Source organism: Pelodiscus sinensis, chromosome 1 (assembly GCF_052426305.1).
Source record: "Pelodiscus sinensis isolate ZL-2025 chromosome 1, ASM5242630v1, whole genome shotgun sequence".
NCBI lineage: Eukaryota > Metazoa > Chordata > Testudines > Trionychidae > Pelodiscus > Pelodiscus sinensis.
In genome coordinates, this window is record NC_143052.1 from 136,817,136 (window position 1) to 136,842,165 (window position 25,030).

General features: G+C 45.8%; 1 protein-coding gene across 3 annotated transcripts; it reads left to right on the forward strand.

Annotated features, from left to right (window-relative positions):
* On the forward strand, positions 1 to 23,571 carry LOC102462918 (C-type lectin domain family 12 member A-like). Of its 3 annotated transcripts, XM_089771783.1 has the most exons (8): positions 1 to 282; positions 825 to 921; positions 5,263 to 5,361; positions 6,385 to 6,528; positions 7,956 to 8,110; positions 10,726 to 10,841; positions 11,468 to 11,584; positions 20,672 to 23,571. In XM_089771783.1, the coding sequence occupies exons 3-8, from the start codon at positions 5,358 to 5,360 to the stop codon at positions 20,676 to 20,678; spliced, it is 543 nt and encodes a 180-aa protein (XP_089627909.1). In that variant the 5' UTR covers positions 1 to 282; positions 825 to 921; positions 5,263 to 5,357; the 3' UTR covers positions 20,679 to 23,571. The 3 variants fall into 3 exon arrangements, with proteins under 3 accessions (XP_089627909.1, XP_089627908.1, XP_006126015.2); XM_089771782.1 differs by lacking the exon at positions 825 to 921 and having other exon boundaries at positions 5,117 to 5,361; XM_006125953.5 differs by lacking the exon at positions 825 to 921 and having other exon boundaries at positions 20,672 to 23,567.
* The last annotated feature ends 1,459 nt before the right edge of the window (positions 23,572 to 25,030 follow it).

Sequence of the window (25,030 nt, forward strand, 5' to 3'; positions counted from 1 at the left end):
TGTCATAACATCCTTTTGGAGAATATTCTGGGCCCCTCTGCTGTGATGTCTGGGTTGCCTCATTTCTATGTACCAATGCATTAAAAAGGAGCCCTTCTGAACGGCAGATCCTGTTCCTCACTCAACAGTTGCAGAACCTTGCCTGTGTCTTAACTTTTTTACTTGAATTAAAGCTTCCCTCTTCACCAACTATGACAGAGGAAATAACATATGCAGACCTGGAATTTAATAAATGCTATGCACTGGAAAATATCCCAAAGCCTGCTGCTCCTGAGGAAAAAGGTACAATCTTTATGTAGTTATTGCACTTAAATTAGCTAGGCTGAAAAATGTTCACAACTTGATCTTAGGCAGAATGCACCAAATTCACTCCTGTAAGCCACTCTTCTCAATAGAGTCACACAAGTGGTTTTACTGGGATTAGTACAGAAGCATGCACAGTGCTTTCAAAGCATGGACGGAGATGTTGTCTCTCCTCACATGATTTTATCATGTAGGGACCCGCTCCTGCAAATGCTAACTGCTGGGTGCAGTACTACTTACCCTGAGTAATGCTACTGAATTGATTAGGGCTGCCCATAGCAGTGAGCACTGTGCAAGGTAGCAAGTGTTTGAGGATCAGGCTCTGGAGTAGAGTTTGACAGTCTGGAGGACACGTTGTGTCACCAGTTCATAATGAATTCATTGGAGATTTCTGTAGAATCATCCATGGCATGATGTGGCCCTAGGTTAGGATTTTATAGTTGCCAAACTCTGGTTCACAGGAAAATCTTTGTTCTTTTTCATGTTGGACTGCTCCTGGTTGCTTCTTAAAATGATGAAAGGTCTAGAAAACATGAGCCATGAGGGAAGGCTGAAGGAATTGGGCTTGTTTAGTTTGGAAAAGAGAAGACTGAGAGAGGACCTGATAGCAGCTTTCAGGTATCTAAAAGGGTGTCACAGGGAGGAGGGGGAAAATTGTTCTCCTGGGTCTCTGATGATAGGACAAGAAGCGATGGGCTTAAATTGCAGCAAGGGAGGTTTAGGTTGGACATTAGGAAGAACCTCCTACCTTTTAGGCTGGTTAAACACTGGAATACATTTCCTAGGGGGGTTGTGGAATCTCCACCACTGGAGATATTCAACAGCAGGTTAGACAGACACCTGTCAGGGATGATCCTGAACAGGGGTGGGTGTGACATAGAGGGGACTATATTCACTCTTGTAGTCACCGTATTCACTCTGATTTTGTATTCACTCTGTTTGCTTTGTTGTGTCATATGTGACTCTACTGTCCTGTGCTGTTCTGTAGTGACTCTGTGTGTGTGTGTGTGTGTGCGTGTGCGTGTGCGTGTGCCTCAGTTTCCCTGGGCACTGCAATGCTATCTGCATGAGGAGGGGAGGCTGGGCATGACTCACAGTCTCTCATATCCTGAGGACCAGGGGACAGCAGCTAACACCTTGCCCAGGAATCTGAACAAAGGAGGGGGCAGAGCTGCCTAGAGGGCTGGGACCAGTTACTGGGTGTGTGAATTCATTTTTCTGCTGGCTTCAGGAGAAGGGAGTCTAGCTGGATTGGGGGGCTGGGCAGTGGTCCAGTGCCCTGCCTCTGGGCCCCCTTTCCCTAGGATAGATTGTACTGGATGCTCCCGGTTCCTGTGCTACCTTGTGTCTCTGTGAACCAATAAACCTTCTGTTCTTCTTCCTGGCTGAGAGTCACTCCTGATTACCGATGGAGATTCAGGGCCCAGTGACCCTCCCCCCACTCTGTGACAATGGGCAATAATTTTTAATGGGGGCCACTCCAAGATTTTGTCACGTGGTCAAAAGTCACACTTCTATGGAGGGGGTGTAGTGTCTGAAATGGAGGTTGGGTGCAGAAGGGAAATTAAGATAGGCGATTGGGGTGCAGGAGGGGGGAGCGGTCTGAGAGGGAGTTTGAGTGAATGAGGGGGCTGTGATCTTGGGCAGTGACTTGGGGTGCACAGTCCAGTAGGGGAATGGGTGCAGGAGAGGATTCTGGGCTGGAGGAGGGGCTCTAGAAGGGGGTGCAAGATTTTTGAGTGAGTTGTGATCTGGGAGAAGGGGGAAAAGAGATACAGAGGGTTTGGGGGGGACTGGAGCAGGAAGTCAGAGGGGAGAGATGGGGTGAGATGCCAGAGGCAGGCTCTGGCTGGGAGGCGCTTACCAGCAGAAACCTGAGTTAGACTGTCTGGTGCAGGCTGCTCGCTACTCCATGTGGCTTCGCTCCGGGCATCGGGAGGGGGAGGGAGAAGGCTTCCCACATTGCCTTTGCTCCCAGCAAAAATTCTCAGCTCCTATTGATCAGAAACTCAGAGATTGGCCAATGGGAGCTGAGAGATTTTGCTGGGGAGTGAGAACAGTATAAGAAGTCTCCCTTCTCCTTCCGCAGCTGTCCAGAGAAGAGAGCAGCTGGCTTTTTAAAGTATGAGCTACTCTCCACCTAAGGGTTCCAGCGAGATGGCTGCAGGCCAGATCCAGTGGCTTGAAGGGCCGGCAGCAGCCTCTTGTGCCTCTTGCTTCCCGATCTAGACAATGCTTGGTCCTGCCGTGAGGGCAGGGGACTGGACTTGATGACCTCTTGAGGTCCCTTCCAGTCCGAGTGTTCTATGAATCTTTCTCATGGGAGATTGTAACATTTGGTGACAAACAATAACTTGCTTTCATGATATGGAGCATTTTCAGTGACTTCATGTGAGAGAGTAAACACAGAGGCTACATCTACACTGGCATGATTTTCCGGAAATGCTTTTAACGGAAAAGTTTTCCATTAAAAGCATGTTCGGAAAAGCACATCTAGATTGGCAGGATGCTTTTCCGCAAAAGCACTTTTTGCGGAAAAGCGTCCGTGGCCAATCTAGATGCACTTTTCCTCAAAAAAGCCCCGATCGCCATTTTTGCGATAGGGGCTTTTTTGTGGAAAACAAATCTGAGCTGTCTACACTGGCCCTTTTGCACAAAAGTTTTTCGGAAAAAGACTTTTGCCCAAACAGGAGCAGCATAGTATTTCCGCAAAAGCACTGACAATCTTACATGAGATCCTCAGTGCTTTTGCAGAAATTCAAGCAGCTAGTGTAGACAGCTGGCAAGTTTTTCCGCAAAAGCAGATGATTTTCCGGAAAAACTTGCCAGTCTAGACACAGCCAGCCAGAGAAGAGGGATATACTTGAAAGTCATAGTTCCCTTCTAAAAATACGCCAAGGGCACATTAGTAAGGGTACGTCTAAACTACATGGCTCCGTCGACAGAGCCATGTAGATTTGTTTTTTTGGCAAAGGCGAATGAAGCCGTGATTTAAATGATCACGGCTTCATTTAAATTTACATGGCTGCCGCGCTGAGCCGACAAACAGCTGATCAGCTGTTTGCCAGCTCAGCGTGCTAGTCTGGACGCTCCCCTGCCGACATCAAAGCCCTTTGTCGGCAGCCCCGGTAAACCTCATCCCACGAGGAATAACGGGGCTGCCGACAAAGGGCTTTGATGTCGGCGCGGGAGCATCCAGACTAGCATGCTGAGCCGGCAAACAGCTGATCAGCTGTTTGTCAGCTCAGCGCAGCAGCCATGTAAATTTAAATAAAACATTTAAATCGTGGCTTCATTTGCCTTTGCATATCTGTCTAATCTACATGGCTCCATCGATGGAGCCATGTAGGCTAGACACAGCCTAAGTGTAAGAAAAACAGTTCCCAGAAAACAAACTTGATTCATGGAACCGTTTCTTGATTCAATGAATGGGAAATGCTTAAATAAAGCACTTACCATACTGGCCTTTTGTTTGTGCTAGATGCCTGAGCAATTCAAATCACACAACCATGCTAGTCTTCTGGGACAAAGAAATATCATGAGCTTTAATAAGGGTAAGATAAGATTCTTGGGATGGAAGAATCCCAAGCACTGTTACAGGCTGGGGACCAACTGGCGAAGTAGCAGTTCAGCAGAAAAGGACACGGGGATTACAGTGGATAAGAAGCTGGACATGAGTCAACAGGGTGCCCTTGTAGCCAAGAAGGCTAACAGAATATTAGGGTTCATTAGGAGGAGCAATGTCAGCAGATCCAGAGAAATGATTATTCCCTTTATTCAGCATTGGTCAGTCCACATCTGGAGTATTGTGTCCAATTCTGCCACTCCTCTCCATACAGATGCATTGGAGAAAGTCCAGCGGAAGGCAACCAAAATGATTAGGGGCCTGGAGAACTTGACTTACAAATAGAGGCTGAGGGATTTGGACTTGTTTAGTCTGCAGAAGAGAAGAGTGAGGGGGGATTTGATAGCAGCCTTCAACTTCCTGAAGGGAGGTTCCAAAGAGGATGGAGAGAGGCTGTTCTTAGTGGAGATGAATGGCAGAACAAGGAGCAATGGCCTCAAGTTACACTGGGGGAGGTCTAGGTTGGATATTAGGAAAAACTATTTCCTTGGAGGGTGGTGAAGCACTGGAAGGGGTTCCTTAGGGAGGTGGTGGAATCTCCATCCCTAGGGCTGTGTCTAGACAGGCAAGTGCTTTTGTGGAAAAGCGTCCGTGCCAATCTAGACGCTCTTTTCCGTTAAAAGCATTTGCGGAAAATCGTGCCAGTCTAGACATAGCCTAGAGGTTTTTAGGTCCCGGCTTGACAAAGCCCTAGCTGGGATGATTTAGTTGGCGTTGGTCCTGCTTCAGGGAGGGGTTGGACTCGATGACTCCTGACATCTCTTCCAGCCCTAGGATTCTAAAGCTGCTACTGGGCTGCTCCAGTTTGTTTACTTACCAGCTCCGCAGTCACAGAGCCTCATGTCTCTCATTGGCTGTGGTTTGCCGTTTGAGAAACACAGATTTAAACCTTTTACCTAGCATCATAGTCTGGAATTTAAGTGGCAGGATTGCGTATAAAAAAATCAGGTATCTATAGGTAATTGTGAAGTATGACTTTATTTTGCACAAATAAATCCACAAGCAAACAAACTCTTCAAACTATATAGTAGATATGGATACATACACATATTGGATATATCCTTTTGTATAGCTTCCTTCACTTCTCTTCTAAACTGGACTGGCTTTTCCAGCATAGCCTTCTTCGAGACTTTTTGAGTATCTAGTAAAGATATTAAAAGATTACCAATTATCATTCACATTTTTCAGATTAAATTCTAATTCCCACCTGACTGGGCTTATAGTTTTTTTCATCTTTGTGAAGCTGGCCCTGTTGAAGTGCTTAGTGTGTTAAAGCACCAAACACAAGGATATATGTATTACTGGTCTGGAGCGGAATCTGCTGTTTTTACCAGGACTCCCCCCTTCATGTCCCACGTGGCGTTTGGCTGCCCTGACTTTCCTCACACTATGCTTGGCATTGCTGGTAGGGCTGTTAATCCTGGGAATCATGTGTAAGTATCAATATTTTATTTATTCGTTAATTTGGTGCTTGTAAAAGATGCTAGTTTGACCCACCCTTTCTAGTCGGAAGTTGATGAGTTAAGTATTGCAAAGATACAACATGGGCAGTAGTAATATTAATTTTCCAGACACACCCACATGCCCACCAACAGGTGAGACAAAGGGGGTATTTGCTCCAGGGCCTGGCATTTCAAAAGGGCTCAGAGCTCCCAGCAACCAGCACTGCTGCAGAACGAATCTGCAGAGTCCCTTGGAATTGCCGTAGGAGTGCCACTCTGAGGGCTGGGGGCAGGGCCAGTGTCATGGTCCAGGCGGTGCCAAAGGCTGACTGCCCTCGGTCCCACCCCTTCCACCTGAGGATCCACCCCTTCCAGGGGCATGGAGACAACCCCACACACACTTTGCCCCCAGGCCTGCTGTGGCTATTGGCCTTGCTGCTCACCCATGAACGTATTTTATCTTGGCTATGCTGGAGTCGGATTACTGCTACAAGTAGCAATCTCTACTTACGTTGCCACCGGGGACTTTCTTGTGCCAGCTGGGGTAATATTATTTTAATGTAAAAACCAGACCTTTTAGGAACTGGAGTCACAGCCATTAACTAATTTCCACAGAGCATTTCTCAGGTAGGGATGTCTGTTGGTTAATACTGGCCTATATTGGATACAAATTAGTGCCAGATAGCGAAAGACTGTACCCATTAACAGGCTAGCTCCTTTTAAATTGTTTTCAATAGAAAAATTATAGTAAGCCTGTGATATCGCTGCTAATCATTCCTACATGAAATAATCTCAGAGGAGTAACTGTGTTGGTCTGTAACTTTAAAAACAAGTAGTCTTGTGACAGATTAGAAACTGACAAAAATATATAGTAGCATGAGCTTTTTGGGTATGACCCACTTCATCAGATGAGTTTTTGAACTAGACGAGTAGAATCACCAAAATGAACAGGACAGACAAGAATAATTTTGATTTGTAAATGATCAGAATGAAAAATGCTTTTGTGAACTTCAGTTTTTCAGGTTTCCAGTGACTTCCAGCAGCAGATTAGGAACCTCATGAAGAAACAGGAAACTCTGCATACAAATTTCTCAACAAGGTTGCAAGACATGAAAGATAATTTGTGTCTTAAAGGGGAGGAAAAGAATAAGAATAATGGTAAACAGGATTGTTATGCTCATAGAGTTCTGACCTGTATTCCCAAATAGATACAGGATGGGCAATGGTTGTGCAATTTTCTCCATCCACTTTTCATAATGTCCCTAGACAATTAACTCTATCCTTGCATCAAAAGGGACCACAATTGGGTGTGTGCAGTTAGTGGAGAGGTGAGACACAAGGGAATTGGGCACTCTCCTCTAGGCTAGTGATTGTGGTGCTTTTGCAGTGTTGACACCTGCCTCTTTAATAATTGGATTTTTGCTAACAAACTGATTTCTCCTGGGCCACAGAATAGCATCAAATGGTAACTGTTCACTAGACATGTTTCTCAGTGGGCTGCAGGACAGTGTGGGCAGTTAGATTTAAATTTCCAGTCAGTCCCTCTGGAGAATGAATTACAAAAGCAGCAGGTCTCTGGAGAAGCAGGAGTGCTTTGTGCCACACAACATAGAGCTAGGTGAATAGTGAATGTCCAAAGTGGCGACCAACATTATTTGAATGTGGACAGCATTCAGCCAAATTAACAAAAAAGGAAAATATTCACCTTGGTGAAAATGGCTCATTTTGGTAACTTTACATGAAATATTTCAACCCTTAGTTTCTAAATCACCTTGCTTTGAAATTTGTTTCACTCGATCCCCATGAATTTGTTTCAGTGAGAAAAAGATTGCTGTACTGATTTGAAATTATAATTTTTTTAAATTATTTTTCAGATGCTGAACAAATATAAACCAATTATTTACTTAGTTCCACTCAGCAGTGTCCTCTTTGGTCAAATAAGGATCGATATTGATGGATCTTGTAGTGAATTCTATGGAACGTTAAGGCTATGTCTAGACTACAGGCTTCTTATGCAAGAAGTTTTTTGTGGAAAAGATCTTCTGCAACAACTTCTTGTGCAAGAGCGTGTCCACACTGCAAAAGCACATTGAAAAAATGATGCGCTTTTGCACAAAAGAGTATCCACACTGCATGGATACGCTTTCGAAAGAAAGCACTGATAGCTATCCACAGAATGGCCACCAGGGCACCTGTGCTTTTTCCTCTTTCCTGTTTCTGCACAAAAAAACCCTGTTGCCCATCCACACACACTTTTTTGCACAAGAACTCCTGCACAGAAAGAAGCTATTCCTCGTAGAAAGAGGAATAACTATTGTACAAAAAAAACCTTTCGTTTTTTTGCACAAAAATGCACTTGAGGTGTGGACGCTCTGCAAGGGTAGAGCTGGACCAAATTTGGACTGGTCTAGACTACGCTGAAGTATTAGTCTCACATGATTACCTGTTCTGCCCTGAGGAATTAGGGTCACATACATTACAACTCTGCAAATTCTGTGTGTAATCAATCCAATGGCTGTAGCCTCCTGTATTCTCCGCTGACTTGCTTAAAATGAGAAACAAAGACAATTCCTCTCGTTTTGTAGGTCCCAGTTGTATACTCTGTCCTGTTAACTGGCAATGGATGGGAGGTGACACCTGCTTCTACATTTCAATGCAGAAGAAGTCCTGGGAAGAGAGCCGGCAGTTCTGTTCCTTACAGAATTCCACCCTTCTCATGCTAAAAGACAGGGAGAAACTGGTACAGTCCCAGTCCCAGAGTGTTCTATTTTATCTGTCCAGCCGAACCGCAGAGTTACGGACACCTCAGGAATGGAGGTTGTTTCTCATTCCACAGTGTTTGTCACCGAACACTCCGCTATGGGATGCTTCTCAGGGTGGACTGCTCAGAACAGAGGCTCAGATCCCTGCAGCAATTGCTTGGGAAGTGGGCTTGAAACAGGCAGCAGACCCCTGGCTGCAAGAGAGATGAAAGAAGCACACTGGGGTATCAGTGTCAGTGGGCATGCAGTGGAGTCTGTGGCCCTTTATCATTGAGCTGCTCCTCCACTGGGGGCATGTCTACACTGCAGCATTATTTCGAATTAAGAGAGTGTGTCTACACAGCAAGCCCCGTTATTTTGAAATAATTTCAAAATAACGGGCTTTTTATTCTAACTTCGGTAACCCTCAAGGAGTAAGGGAAGTCGGAGCAAGAGTGCTTTTCCTTCGACTGCCTGCTGTGTAGACAGTGTCAGAAGCCAAAATAAGCTACTTTGACTTCAGCTACACAATTAACGCAGCTCAAGTTGTGTAGTTTAACTCAACTTTAGCCCACAGAGTAGACGTACCCCCAGAGCGCAGACATGACCTCTGGCTCTACTGTGTGTAACTTTTCAGGAGTCTTTGCAAGACAAATTGTATGTTGGATATTATGACTCTATTGCCTCAGTATCCCCACAGTGTGGAACAATGCAGAGTACAGTGCATCTGTCAGTTACTGGATAAAAGGTGTTTGGAACTTACTGCCACAGGCTATTAGTAAAGCAAAGACTAGACCCAAGTCTCTCCGACTTTCCTGTGGTTATGAGCAAGGGGTTTTCCACAGGGGGCACTGCCTTCTGTCTGGTTCTTGAGTAGGTTGATCAGTGCTACGCAGGTAACACGTCCTGCTCTCCTGTTTGCTAGTGGGATTCAAGGGAAGGATTTCCACATTTCCATTCACCATGGTCCTGAAATGTGTTGACTCTTTTACACTGGGATAAAGTGGCCATCAAATGCTAGCACTCTGATCTGGTAAGTCTTACACGCACTGAATCCTGGGGTAAATAACATCACAAGCTGCAGGGAACCCTTGGTCTCCTATTGCCAGGTATCTGTTGGGAGGACTGGATTAGGTTTCAGATGTGAAGTGTAACATCCATTTTTGTTATTTTTCTTCTGCCTTCACATTACCAACTGTTTGTTTTCTTGCCAGGATCTCACTTTCCTCCTTTGTGCAATGTTACACAGGAACTGCCTTCTCAGTATCTAGTAAATACACAGAGAACCACGCAAAATATCTGTTATACCAAAAAGTCACTTATTCCCTCTGTCTCTATCTGCACAGAGACTTTTAAACAGAAAACTCTTCCTTGGAAGTCTCTCAAATAACATCCATTGCATGTTGTAGGGAGAGGGGCAGGGCCAAGTCTAAATATGTGGTAGTTCTCAGATCCTCAATTCGGTCATTAACTTCCAGTTATGTATTTGCTTCAGAGAAAACAAAATGCACATGCGAGGGGTGGGCGGAAGAGAAGAGTAGGAAATGAAAGGGGGAGAGACCATCCATCTCTGACTTGCTGGTCAGGTACTGAAAGGCCCCTGGCATGCAGGCCCGCCAACAGGGAATGGGAGGGCAAAGGGGGAAGTTGCCCCAGGGCTTGGTGATTCAAAGGAGCCCAGGGCTCCAGGCTGCCGTTGCTGCTACTGCAGCAGCAGCCCGAGCCCTTTCAATCACCTCCAGAGAGCTTCTTGTGGCTGGGGCATGAGCCATGCTCCATGTGGTGTGAAGGGCTGGCCGGTTCCATCCCTTCTGCCCAAGACCCCTTCCAGGACTGAAGAGCCACCCCCCTCACACACACCTTCTCCAGGGTCCCGCGCAGGCTGGCAGCTCCCCTGCTAGACACTGATGAATCCCAGCTGCAATTCCCTGGCTCAGGAAAAATCTGACTGGGTCATCCTGACTCGAATAATTCCTTAGGGAGCAAAGCTCCTATGGAATCACATCACACCAATATTTACAGCTTACCAGAGCCATTGCAGAAAAGGGCTGAGCCAAGCTCTCCAGAGGGCAAAGGGGAGACCTGAGAATAAGGCCAGGATGGAAACTGCACGTGAGGTAAGGAAACCGGAACATTTGGGGCATGTGTCAGGAACTGCTCAGCACACCGTCATGGAGAGTCAGCGTGCCCAGTCACATGGATTATGAAATCTGAGTAAAGGCCTAATGGGACTGTAAGTCTCTGCATGCAAAGAGCTCAGCCTGTCAATTTCCACTTGGATGCCTAAGATGCAGGACACACCCAGCAGGACATTCAAAGTGCCTAGGCACCTAACTGCCTTTAATTTTAATGGGGTCTAGGCACTTTTAAAACCCTACTAGGTACCTGTCTTCACCTTCAGGCCCCTGGCAATAGAGAGGTGACTTAAATCTGTGCTGCAATATTGAATTGTCTGAGAGGCTTGAGGGTCCGGTAATGCACATTAGGAAGGGGGTGCCATGCCACTGGCCAGAAGTTTCCCAGTCACTGATTCACACGGCAATTTTTTTAACCTACTCAACTGTGACAGATAAGAACTTGGGCTCTTTTGGGAAATAATGTGATTTCCCCACAGAACCACGTCCCTCCAAGAGATAAGTCTCAATATTACTGGATTGGTCTGCATAAATCTGAGAGTGCCGGCTGGCTGTGGGAGGATGGCTCAGATCTTTTGACAGAGAAAGCAGATTGGTAAGTTATAAATGCTTAGGACCAAACTGCAGCCTGTCCTGTGTGGTGGTGCAGTGGGAAAGGATGGGCCCTATGTACTCTCCTACACTGTCTGTGAAGTGACCAGAAGCACAGAGGCACTAGCAGCTTCTGTAGGGCTGCTACTCCCTAGCCTATGTGGGTGAGGAAGGAATGGAGCGTTGATAATCACTCACGGGGCACTGACAGCACAGCTGAGCTGGCCTGTGGGGAGGGCAATCTGACCTAGTTGTAGGGCACATGCACATTACTTACACCAGGGAAATGGGCAGGCACGTACTAGGGATGTAAAAGTGTAGTCAATTAACTGATTTAAACTGGCTCCCCTCATGGCCTAGCTCCCACCTGGTACCCCACGCTGCTGTCTCTGATACAGATACAGAGGCAGCAGTGCAGAGAGGCAGGAAGCTCCTCAGGAGCAGGCCAGAGTGCAATGGCTGCCAGCCCCACCCCCAGGGACTGTGAAATAGTTGGGTAGCCAATAAGAATGAACAAGGTTACTTGACTATTCAATTAACTGATATTTAACATCCCTAGCACATACTATGCCCCAAAGAGATGCAGAGTGCCAATGTCAAGACCTAATGAAATGATGCTTTGTTTTCTAGGATTGGCTCGTATCAATTTTATAGATGTGGCTACCTGCATGGACTGATGATTAGTAACCATGACTACTGCACAATGAAGCACTTCTGGATCTGTGAGAAAGCAGTTTTCAAACTAAGGTACGGCCACGTCACCAAAACAGACACTGGCTTGATCAGTAGGATGCAACAAACTCCATGTTTTGTTTTTGTGTGTGTATTTTTTGTTTCTGTGAGTCAGTCTGAAAGACTCCTAGTCTCCTATTCGAAGTGTGGGGAGAGAAGCACTGCACAAAAGGCAGATCACTAGGCACAGAACCACATAAGCTAGCCAGTGGGAGATGCTGTGGAGCAGCCTGGGCAAGCCCTGCCCTTCTCACAAAACATGCACCTAAGTCTAGCCTGCAAAAGGTGCCTAGCTGTGCTGCTCACTCTTCGCTCGAAACACTCTGTGGTGTTAGGCACCTAGACTGAGTTTGTAAGGAGCCCAAGGCATGGGGTGACATCCCTTGTGTGTTTCAGCCCCCTGGCTAGGGTACTCAGCTGGGATGTGGGGGGACCCCCCTGCAAGTCCCCTTTCACTTGGGAGGAGAAGGAGTTTTAACAGGCGTGTCCCACATCTCAGGTGAGTGCTGTGCAGCCTGGGCAATGGGACAGTCTGATATAAGACTCTTTCCCCTCCAGTGGAAGCTCTCCTACTGTGGATAATGAGATCAGGGGGACCGTCTCCTGAGTCCGGCACATCCCGGTGAATGCTGGCTCTCCTAGAGCCGCATGGGCCAGAGAGGGGGAGAGAGTGCAAGGATGATAATGACTCTTCAATGTAGCAGGCAGGGCACTGAGGCAGGATATGGCAGATTGAGGTGGAGGGTGACCAGGGTTCTCTTATGTGACCCAACCCAAACACTGGGCTAACAGTCATGAAGGGGAACCTGTCCCTGCTTTAGAATGCAAGAACTGCTGCCACTGGGCTCGCTCCCCTCATCCCTCTAGCCCTGGATCTTCTCTCCAGCAGTGGCCCACCTTGGCTTTGCAGGAGCGCACAAACTGGCCAGCTGCAGAGATCCACCCTGCCTTCACCTTCTAGATGCTGGTGATCAGAGGCTTAGAGTCACCCTGGGCATGGGACTACACACCTGATCAATGGCTAATAGTCACTGATGGACTACCTTGTCTAGTTCCTTTTTGATCATCACAATATCCCATGACAGTGAGAGCCACAAGTTATTTGTGCATTGTGTGAAAAATGCTTCTTGTTTGTATTAAACTTGCTGCATGCAAATTTCTTTGAGAGACACATGATTACTGTATTTTGAGAGAGGCCAAATGGCACTTCTCCATTCATTTTTCCACACCATTTTATAGACCTCTATCATATTCCCTTCCACTCTACCTCTTCCTGTCCTTGCTCTGCCCAATTCCCCTTAAAAAGTGGCGAGGAGTCCTGCGGCACCTTATAGACTAACCGAAGTGTTGGAGCATAAGCTTTCGTGGGCAAAGACCCACTTTGTCAGATGCAGGTAGTGGAAATTTCCAGAGGCAGGTATAAATATGCAGGCCAGTATCAGGCTAGAGATGACGAGGTGGATCCAATCAGGGAGGATGAGGCCCACTTCTAGTAGCTGATCTGGAGGTGTGAATACCAAGAGAGGAGAAGCTGCTTTTGTCCATGGTGGCTAGGATGGTGTTTTCTGGAAGATCACCAATGCATTGTAGTTTCCTCAGGAAATCAGTAGTGTCACGGAGGTAACTGGGAGTGCTGGTGGCATAGGGTCTGAGTAGAGAGTCCACATATCCTGACAGTACTTCAGTGAGAGTGCCAATGCCCGAGACTGGACAGTAGGGACTGTCCAGTCATCAGCCAAACTGGACAGTCCCTACGTAAAAGAATCAATGGACACAAATAAGATATTAGGAATGGCAATATACAAAAACCTTTAGGGGAACACTTCAATCTCCCTGGACACACAATTGCAAATCTAAAGGTAGCCATCCTGCAGCAAAAAAACTCAAGATCAGACTTCAAAGAGAAACTGCTGAGCTACAGTTCATCTTCAAGTTTGACACAATCAACTCAGGATTAAACAAAGACTGTGAATGGCTCGCTAACTACAAAAGCAGCTTCTCCTCTCTTGATATTCACACCTCCAGATCAGCTACTAGAAGTGGGCCTCATCCTCCTTGATTGGATCCACCTCATCATCTCTAGCCTGATTCTGGCCTGCATATTTATACCTGCCTCTGGAAATTTCCACTACATGCATCTGATGAAGTGGTTCTTTGCCCACGAAAGCTTATGCTCCAACACTTTGGTTAGTCTATAAGGTGCCACAGGACTCCTCGTCGTTTTTGCAGATTCAAACTAACACGGCTACCCCTCTGATACTTGACAACACTTCCCCTTAGGTCTCCTCCCTGGAGCACTCCTCCTCCCTTGTCCCCAAATGGCAATCCTCAGGGTATTTAGAAATAGCTATTTCGAAATAAGGCATGTGTAGATGCTCCACTGCTGCTATTTTGAAATAGCCTCTCACCGGGCCCATTTTCAGTTATTCCTCCTGAGGCTCTAAATCGACATAGCACATTAGAGAAGTGTTACCAGATTTGCCCAATACTCTGGGGTATGCTCATTTATTAGGGTTACTCTTATGGGGCTGGGGTGAGGTTAACAATTCTATCGATGTGCTGCTTGTGCTTACTTGTGCTCTCATATGGAGCTGAATTCTCCCTGCTGCCATTCCCCCTCCCACTGGAGCTCTCCTGCAGGAGCTAGGTTCCTCAGGAGGGGGTTCTTCCCACCTTAGCAACACACACAGACACTCACACGCACTAATGAGCATGCCTGAGAGGACTGGGTAATCAGCATGCACAAGCTGACCCCTCATATGTCCCTGGATGCAGCAGGCTGGGTTTAACAGCAATGCCACGCTGCACCCTCATGAGCCTTTGGACTCAGTGGGCTGGATTAAACAGCACTTTAAGCTGCCATCCTCATACGCACCCCCTATCCCCACTTTTGCTCCACAATCATTCACTGGTAAACCACACAATTAGAAGCGTTGTTGCAGAGCAAATGGGGAAGCCAAAACAACACCCCTTGAGGAAGAGTGCGCGAAAGAGGAAGAAAGAGAGAGAAGCAACCAGCTTAACAATGAAAGTTATTTATTTCTGAGTAGTGAATATATAGCCAAACACACGTAACAGCCACAATATTAAATCTAAATTGGAACTGATTACAAATGTTAGGGCTAGCTAACCATATAACAGTTTACATAGGGCAGAGTCAGGAGGCTAGGCTTGGGCAGAGGGAGGGAGAGAGAGAGAGAGAGAGAGACCTCACCACTCCATGGAGCTTGCACTGAGCGGGGATTCCCAGATGGTGATGGTAGCTGGGGGTCCAGAGGGCAGGAGACAAGCAGAGCAGAGCCCCCAGCACGATCAGACAGGAGATGAAGAAGTCTCAATGGAACTGATGTGCTGTGTCTACATTGGCATGATTTTGCGCAAAATATTGCCACTTGTCTACACTGGCCGCGAGTAATTGCTCAAGAACACTGATGTTCTAATGTATAAAAATCAATGCTTCTTGCGCAAATACTCTGATGCTCCCACTCAGGAATAAGCCCTCTTGCACAACTGGTCTTGCGCAAAATGGCCATCAGAGCTTTCTTGCGCAAGAGAGCGTCTACATTGGCATGGATGCTTTTGCGCAAAAGCACATCTCTTGCACAAAAGCACAGGCCAGTGTAGACGCTCTCTTGTGCAAATGCTTTGACACAAAAACTCTTGCGTTAAAAGTATTTGCGCAAAATCATGACAGTGTAGACGTAACCATGCAGTTTAAATCCAGGTATCAGAACAGCTTTTCTTGGGCAAGTGTAGGAGTTTTTATAGGGATAAGACAATAGTTCAAGAGAACACTGGATTTGTTTATGGGTAAACAGAGGTGAGACAATAGAGACTGATCACCCCTGGTTATGGGTGATGTTCCTTGAAGGAGCTCACAAAGCAACTAGGCATTTTCAGTATTTTAGGTGTCAATAGGATCATTACTAGAATTGGTCTGATAAACACTAATTTGGGTGTGAGCAGGCCTGGGTTCATTAGCATCTGGAGCAGAGATTTCCCATCAGGCAGTGCTTCTCTGCTTTTGGTATCCCATAGTTCACTGCGGTTCCTGCTTTGGAAGAGCTGGTCTCCATTCTGTATGCTAATGAAATGTCCCTCTTTTCTATCTTCAATGCAGATGAGGCTGAGGTGTTTCCTTAATTCTGTCACCCTTGTCTGAAGGAATTTAGGTGTGTCTTCCCCGGCCTTTTCATTGCTTTGTCTTTGATTCTAGAAGAGGCCTAGGGGAGGGGGATGGTTTTCCATGAGTGTCACTCCTTGGCTCCCTAAGAGCACAGGTCTGGTAGGTAACAGGAAGCCTGCCTCAGACTAATTTTGAGGCTTCCCTGCAGTGTAGACATAGCCTTGCTGACCACACTCTTTCCAGTGCCTTCTTTGTTTTATCTTCCAATGCTGAGAGTGTGATGAGCTGGGAGAAATTGGCGAGATATAGCCGCATACAAATGTTTAGTGTATGTGGCCTGTAAATACCTTGCAAGGCTACAAGCTACCAAGGTGCCATGCAAATGTCTGCTCTCACTTTCAGGTAACACAAAATAAGAAGCAGGCAGCATTATCTCCTATAAATGTAAACAAGTGTGTTTGTCTCCGCAATAGGGGCTGACTTTTTTTTGTTTTTGCCAGTAGGCGCAGGTGCCTGCTAGCCCCTAGCCCCACTCCATGCTACTTCTTCCTGTCCCCACTCTGCCCACTTCCCCTTAGGTCCCCTCCTTGGAGCACTCCCTCCCCCAAAAATGGCAATTCTCAGAGTATATAGACACTTTTCACACATTAGTTATTGCATGTATCTATCATTGGTCTCTTAACAATGTCAGCATTAAAATAGTAACAAGCAGCATATTACCATGACCTACAGTGTGTTAAAATATTTGCACTCGGCTACATGCTGTCTTTGCTTACATCCCAGTGTAAGGGCATTACCTTCCCTCCGTGTTTCACCCCTGCATGGGGCCTGCTGGAGAGCTGAGGGCCGCTGATGGCAATAGGAAGAAGGTAGATGGGAGAGACAAGCCTTGGGGGAGGAGGGGTTTCTCTTACCCTTTCTCTTTACCCACTACTTCTATTGCTCTCTGCCCATGACCTTTCATGTCTTCTCTAGGACCCGGCTCCCCTTCCTGATATATCCCCCTTCTTGCTTCCCACTCATGTCCCTTTCCCATCTATCTGCTCCCCACGTCCTTGAGGTAGGAAAGATTGCCTAGTGGTTAAGGCGTAGGCCTGGACCTTGGGAGCTCTGGGATTGGTACTCTGATCTGCCACAGACTCCCTGCTTAGCCTTGGGAAGGTTACTTTACTTCTGAGCTTCCTAGATCATTCAAATGAGACTAAAACTAGCCCTGCCTTCGAGGCTAGATCTTTCATGGCTGTGTGATGATGGGGGTGTAGCAGGTTGGATCACAGAGATCTCTTTGAGCTTGTCACCCAATGAGCTGGTCATACCAGTGAGACTTGCCCACTGGCTTTGTGGGGTGTCCCTGCACCCTATTCCCAGCCAGAAACTCTGGTCTCCCCTAGCAAAGGTGCAGCACGATACAGATTGGGGGGAGGGATAGCTCAGTGGTTTGAGCATTGGTCTACTAAACCCAGGGTTATGAGTTCAATTCTTGTGGAGGCTATTTAGGGATTTGGGGCAAAAATTTGTCAGGGATGGTACTTGGTCCTGCTGTGAAGGCAGGGGACTGGACTCAATGACCTTTCAAGGTCCCTTCCAGTTCTAGGAGATAGATAGAAACTGAACAGCTCAGCTCTGAGAGGGCTCAGTTATAGGGACTTGATAACATCCAGGAACAAAGGGACCAAAACTCCAAATAAATGTCCTGTTGGGTGTAAACATTTTACCTAGAGTAAGTTCATAAAGATGTTCCCTCCCTTGATCAGTGAAAGAGATGCATAGCTGTTGTCCTGTCCCATACCGCCCCTCCCCCCAACCTGGGTAGCAATTAATTATACTGGGCTTAATCATAAACAAAAGTGTTTAAGTATAAAATGTAGGATTTAAGTGATTGCAAGTGAAAACAGAGATCAAAGTTAAGCTACTAAGCAAAAATAAAACAAAACACATGAGCTAAATCTAATACCCCAAGACAATGGTAGGCAAATTTCAGCATCCAGGCCAGATCCGGTTTAACCCTTGGTGGGCCCCCACCTCTGTGTTTACCTGCGCCTCTGCAGGTATTGGACAAGCACAGCTCTCGTTGGCTGTGAATCGCTGTTCGTGGCCAATGTGAGTGGCAGGAAGCAGTGTCCTGGCCCATGCTGCTTCCCACCACTCACAATGGCAATTCATGGCCAACAAGAGCTGCGATCGTCCAATACCTGCAAAAGCGCAAGTAAACACAGCGGCGGTAGCCTGCCAGGGACTGACTCTGGAGAGATGCCTTTTTCCCCCTATTTTATTGCCCACCCTCTGCATTAAGAGAAATTGTTACAAATCATATTCCTCACCCTAGTTCTTATTTCAGGTGCAGTTCTTCACAAGTAAGAGCTGATATTTTTCTCTGACTTGGGTCTAGCAATGCTCCTTCACCCCTCTCATTACAGTTCTTTCTTTTTTCCAGGTGTTCTTGTGCATCCTCTTAGGGTAGGGAGGCAGTTTCAAAAGCCAACTGAAGACCTTCATTGATTGCTCCCCTTCCCTGGAATCTTTTGTTCAATTCTCCCCTCCCTGCCGAAGAATATAAAATTCCATATGGATTCCAGCACCAGCTGGTGTAATCATGTGTCTCTATAGCACCAAACACAGTTTGGGCTTACAGGAAAAAAAAAACATTCACAGATCATTGCCTTCAGCACTGGGCCATTAAGTTCCTTAAATACCACTAATGTCTTTCTCCAGTGGTGTGTCTAGACTACATGGCTCCGTCAACGGAGCCATGTAAAGTAGTTTACCTGACATAGTCAATGAAGTGGGGATTTAAATAATCCCCGCTTCCTTAACATAAAAATGTCCACCGTGCTGTGCCAACAATCAGCTGATCCGGCAGAGTGCAGCAGTCTAGACGTGGATCGGTTGACAAGGGACGCCTTTGTCGACCGCTCCTGTAAACCTCATTTCACGAGGCATAAGGGAGCAGTCAACAAAGGCTTCCCTTGTTGACCAATCCATGTCTAGACTGCTGCGCTGTGCCGGATCAGCTGATTGTCAGCACAGCGTGGCGGCCATTTTTATTTTAAGGAAGCGGGGATTATTTAAATCCCCGCTTCATTGACTATGTCAGGTAAACTACTTTACACACTCTAGACGACCTCGATTAATAAGCGGGTTTAAACTTCATATTTCTAACATCATATCCAAGAATGACACATGCACACAAATAGAATATACACATTAAGGGGATTATAAGCTCTTCAATGAGAGGTTACATAACACATTTTATATAAAGTATATTTGAATTATGTGTGGTCAGTGTGAAAGAAGCTATTTGCATATATATTTGCATGTATATGTAACTGCACTTAAGTTGCAGCCCTCAGCATGTGTTATGAGTATCATTGTGTCCCCCGGGGCTTCCAAAGTTGAGTAGCCCTGTAACAGAGCTTTTCCAGCTCTAAAATCTGTGGTTTTATGAAAAAACAAAAAGCTGAATACATAGAACTTCCCACTTATCACTAAATAGATATCACTTAGCATTTACTGTCACTCTCCCAAAAGAAATATATTTGTGTCAGATGGGCCAGAATCAGTCAAAACAGTGTCTCTAAAGATTCTCCTGTAGCACTTGAATGACCCTGGAAGCACAGAAAACAGGGCTATCTCACAGACACCATTTTGTGGCACTATTTGCACTCAGTGACTGCCATCAGTCATTCTGAAACAACAAATGCATGATCTAAAGCAGTGGTTCCCAACCTTTTTGAGCATATGGATTCCTTTTCAATCTGTTCACATTTTACAGACCCCCAAGGGGAGCAGCATAAAGTGGTGGCCAGCACATCCCTTGGCCCGTGCTGCTCTCTCAACTCCCACCTCCTCCATCCCTTGCCCACCCACGGAAGATATGGCGAGGGGGGAGTCTCATGGCCAAAAGTAGCTCCTACCCTGGCATTCTGCCCTTGGCCGGGCATGGAGCCCTGGAAAAGAAAAGAAAAGAAAAGAAAAGAAAAGAAAAGAAAAGAAAAGAAAAGAAAAGAAAAGGAAAAGACAAATAAGCATCAGGCCTCTGCAGGACTGGGAGGGGGATAGGGCTGGAGCGTAAACAGCAGTGCAGCTGGCAGCAGGAGGATGGAAGGTGCCTCGTGGGGTCTCAAGTTCCCATCCTGAGGGTGGAAGGTAGCAAGTGTGCTGATGGTTACAAACGGCGAGCCCCGGGAGAAAGTCCCAGTCCTGCAGTGGGCCTGATTCTAACTTTTCTTTTCCTTTCCTTTCCTAAACTTTCCACACACCTCCTACAGTACCGTCGTGGACCCTCAGGGGTCTTCGGACCACAGGTTGGGAACCACTGATCTAAGGACTGTGGGTACTATTAAACTGTCCTCATATGCATAACTATGTCTATATAGCATTAGACAAAAGGTACTGGATTGCATTATCGTCTCATTGCAAAGGCCTGGCTGCTTTTGGGGAAATGCAACTCTTTCTTCACCACAAATAGATTGGTAAATGTTGATGATCTAGGCCAAGGGTTCTCAAACTTCATCACATCTCGGCGCTCTTCTGACAACTAAAATTAGTACCTGACCCCTGAGAAGGGAACTGAAGGACCATTTTAATTGAGTGAATAGAAAACCTTGGAAACTCACTGTTCAGATAAAAGGGCTAAACACCATGGCTAGATTTAAAAACGAATTGAATCATTGCAGGGTTATCATAATGTTCATAATTATGTAATTGGAAAAGAGCATAAAAATCAATTTCTGTGACGAATGTTTTTTGGGATGACTCCTGAAGGCCACTCAGAAATGTCAGGCAATGAAGCAAGTAGCTGCTGTCTCCCATGCTGTTGATTCTGCAATGGAATATGCACAGTCCCCATGGGCTCAAATGACTGCACTGGCTTCCCAGCTCAATGCAAAGTAGTGTATTGGTGTTCATCTAAAAAGGTCATTTGGGGCTGGATGGCTTGTACAATACTGACCTGTTCTTTCCTTTGTTTTCCCCAGCACATGAGAGAGAGAGAGAACTTGAGAGGTGCCAGTTCCCACATGCATTCTTCTGGATTTGCAGGGTTCTCCATGGAGGGCTCTGCTCTCTGAAATGTACTGTCTCACTCATCTAACCAAGGGTTGCCCCGCATATGTGTTGCATTTGTGTCACTGGGCCAGAGCGGGCTGATGTGGCATTTTGTTGTCAAAAATTGTGATGGGTCTTAGATGCAGATTTTTAGTTCAGTTGCATTTTGAACACGTTGTATTGTACTCTTTTAAAATGTACATGCTGAGGTATTGTATATTACTGCACAGGGATAAAATATTGCAGGGGCCTTTCCTGTACTGTACAGGCACTTTGATCTTTGGTGAGGTGTCATTTAAAAAATTGAATAAAAATAGTATCTGTTACTTCCATGGCAGCCTGTGTGTGCATCACAGAAAACCCTTGTGTGTGTGTTCTTGTTAAGAGGGAGACCAGCTGGACTGCACCATGTAAAAGTCCCTGGTTCCAGCTGCAGCTGAATAATATCAGGGGAATGTTGACTATGGATGTCAGCTCCTCCTTCCTTCATCAGAAAGGCTAGCGGGTTCTTGCGCAAGAACATCTTGTGCAAGGGTTCTTGTGCGAGAATTCTTGTGCAAGAACACATCCACGCTGCCATGTGCTTTTGTGCAAGAACATCCATGGCAGTGTGGATGCTCTCTTGCGCAAGAAAGGTCTGATGGCCATTTTAGCCATAGGGCTTTCTTGCACAAGAAACCCCTGCCGTGTATCCACACTGCCCTCTCGCAGGAGCTGTTGCACAAGAGGGCTTACACTTGTTAGAAAAGATTTGCAGAGATTAGCTCTTGTGCAAGAAGCCCTCTCTTCCCACACTTTACTGTAAATCTTTTGGCACAAGAGCGGGCGGGCAGTGTGGATGTTCTGGGGAAGAACGGCCATTCTTGCACAAGAACCCGCCAGTGTAGACATAGCCACAGAGTAGCATTCTCCCTCCAATGGTCACCTCCACACCAGGGCTCTTATTAAATGGCACGCTTTACCCCTCAATGCATTTTCCTTCCTGATTAAATGAACTTTAACCAAAGAGCCCACATTCACTTTTCATTGACGTTTATACAAACAAGACTGCAGGATCATAAAAGAAAGAAGAAAGAGACATAAGCAAGGCTATATAGAAGTACAGTTCAGCATTTCAGCCACTGTCAAAAATACATTTATGGTTTTTGTCAGCGGCAATTATTCTGAAAATGCCCTTCCAGTAGATATGGGGATCACTATGAGGGGATACATATCACACTAACGTGGAGAGGACTGAATTCCATTTTTAATTGTGGCCCATGGGTCAGTGAACACATTTAGGACATCAAACATCCCACCATCCATAGTGGAACTCCCACTGATGTCGCATGGTGAGCTAATGAAACTTCTTTGTTTGAAATGCAGTACTGAAATTGTTTGCTGAAAAATAGTTTTTGATGACTGATCTTTCATTGGAAAGAATCTCGGCTCTAGGATGGAATTTCCAGTCAAAGCCAAAGCCTAGATAGTAGAGAAAACGTGATCTGCCAGGCTAGCCAACACCCGAGTGGTTAATGATAATCCCCTAGGATGTGGGAGCTCTAGGTCAAATCATCACTGAGGCTACGTCTAGACTGCAAGCCTCTTTTGAAAGAGGCTTTTTCAAAAGATACTAGTGAAAAAGCCTCTTTTGAAAAAGAGCATCTAGACTGCAACCAGTACTTTCGAAAAAGAAAGTCGCTTTCTCGAAAGAGAGCACCCAGGCAGTCTTGATGCTCTCTTTCAAAAAAGCAGTTTGCATTACATAGCACCTTTTTCAAAAAAAGGCATTACTCCTCGTAAAATGAGGTTTTCCGTGGTCGAAAAAATAGCTGCGTTCTTTCAATTTACTTTCGAAAGAACGCGGCAGCAATCTAGACACAGAGGAAGTTTTTTCGAAAAAAGACCACTTTTTTCGAAAAAACCCTGTAGTCTAGACATACCCTGAGACTCAAAGTACAAAAGGGCACACACATCACCTTGAGAAAGGGTAAGAATGGTAAAAAAGATTGATGGTCTTACGCCTATTGCGACACAGGCGATACACCTAATGCATTGAGATGCCTTCATCGAGTAACATCTTGTTGAGTTAATGATCTTAGAAAGAAAGAAAGAAAGAAAGAAAGAAAGAAAGAAAGAAAGAAAGAAAGAAAGAAAGAAAGAAAGAAAGAAAGAAAGAAAGAAAGAAAGAAAGAAAGAAAGAAAGAAAGAAAGAAAGAAAGAAAGAAAGAAAGAAAGAAAGAAAGAAACCAGGCTTCCAGCAGTCAGATGAGAAGGATGTTCTCACATTCAGAATCTATTTCCATTCAGAAGTCATGATTTATTTATGTGGTCTGACCATATAAAGCCAGATTCTGTTCAATAAATACAGCTTTTACAGATATTTTCCACCTGCTGGTGACAGTTGTGTATCGACTGAACTCAGATGTTGATTCCATCTACTTTTCTGTCTTCCTGCTTTTTTGCATTTTATTCTGAAGAATATGATTTCACTTGAGAAATAAGTAATTGTTCCTTTCTGTTACTACCAGGAATAAAAGTGAATGTTTATATTTAATTATTAGTGCCACTGTATTGGCTCTGTAACACAAGAGTAATTCCTTAAAGCAAGTCTCTGCTCTGGAAAGCTGTATCACCTGTGTATATGCAGAGTCAGAGCTGCAGAGCTGAGGGGCACATATCAGTAGAGCTGTTTGCCTAAAGAAGGGAAGATGCCCCCTATATGCATTAACAGAACTGCTGAGTTTCAAACAGTGACACTTGTGCAGTTCATGGGCTTGTACAGGCCTGCCACAGCATGTCAGTGTCACACAGGGGGGAGGCACTCTGGATCCATTTAAGAAAACATCGTGTGACACTGGGATGCTTTTCATCACAATTTCGATTCTGGTTCCTGTGATAAAAGCCAGGTCAACAGCAGGCTGAACTTCAGAGGGGGGTGGGGTAGGGTGGGGGGAGATAGGGAGCCTATTTTATTAGATAGGACAGGTAACTTATTAAAATAAGTGTGTTTTCCATCACTCTGGTTTCTAGTTGAATTTCTCACCTTTCTGAAAGAGCCCTTCTTCTGAGATATTATAAGTGCCCACAAGAGCTGTGTGGTTTACAGGAAAGATGATTTAAGGTAAAACTGTTAAATCAGAGTTCATTGCTCCTTTGCTTGAGAATATGGGATTTCTGAGCAGTCAGTTTTTGGGGCTGGATATCATAGAATCCTAGGGCTGCAAGAGATCTCAAGATGTCATTGAGTCCAGCCCCCTGCCCAAGTAGGACCAATCCCAACTACAGGCAGTCCCCGGGTTACATGGATCCGACTTACATCGGATCTCTACTTACAAACGGCATGAGGCAACCCCGCACTAGCTGCTTCCCACCAGCAGACCAGGGAGACGCAGAGCGGCTTTTCTCAGCAGACACCTCATCTTGAGAATAAAGGACTGAGGGAAGTGAGGTGTGGGAGAATAAAACTGAGCTCTGGAGAAATGTTTGACTAGAGTTTCCCCTACAGTATGTACCAGTTCCGACTTACATACAAATTCAACTTAAGAACAAACCTACAGTCCCTATCTTGTACATAACCCGGGGACTGCCTGTAAATCATCCCAGCCAGGGCTTTGTCAAGCCAGGGCTTAAAAACCTCTAGGGATGGAGATTTCACCACCTCCCTAGGGAACCCATTCCAGTGCTTCACCACCCTCCTAGGGAAATAGATTTTCCTAATATCCACCCTAGACCTCTCCCACTGTAACTTGAGACCATTGCTCCTTGTTCTGCCATCCATCACTACTGTGAACAGCCTCTCTCCACCCTCTTTGGAACCTCCCTTCAGGGAGGGATGATAGGATGATAGGAGTTACTACAGAGAACTTTCTGGGTGTCTGGCTGATGAGGGAATTTTCCTCCAGGGTAGATTGGCAGAGACCCTGGAGGTTTTTCGCCTTCCTCTGTAGCATGGGGTACAGATCACAGCTAGAGGATTCTCTGCATCTTGGGGTCTTCAAAGTATTTGAAGGCTTCAATATCTGAGATATAGGTGAGAGGATTATTCTAGGAGGGGTGAGTGAGATTTTGTGGCCTGCACTGTGCAGGGGGTCAGACTAGATGATCATAATGGTCCCTTCTGACCTTAAAGTCTATGAGTTATAGGCTGCTATCAAATCCTGCCCCCTGCCCCCCCCACACACAGACTAAGAAGCCCAAATCCCTCAGCCTCTCCTCATAGGTCATGTGCTCCAGCCCCCTCAGCATTTTGATTGCCCTCCACTGGACCCTCTCCAATGCGTCCACATCCTTTCTATAGTGGAATAGTA

Coding starts and splice junctions, on each gene's coding strand:
- LOC102462918 (XM_006125953.5), top strand. CDS start 192: ATGACAGAGGAAATAACATATGCAGACCTGGAATTTAATAAATGCTAT. Junction 8,111..10,725: donor TAAAAGACAGGGAGAAACTG/GTACAGTCCCAG, acceptor ATTTCCCCACAG/AACCACGTCCCTCCAAGAGA. Junction 10,842..11,467: donor TTGACAGAGAAAGCAGATTG/GTAAGTTATAAA, acceptor TTTGTTTTCTAG/GATTGGCTCGTATCAATTTT.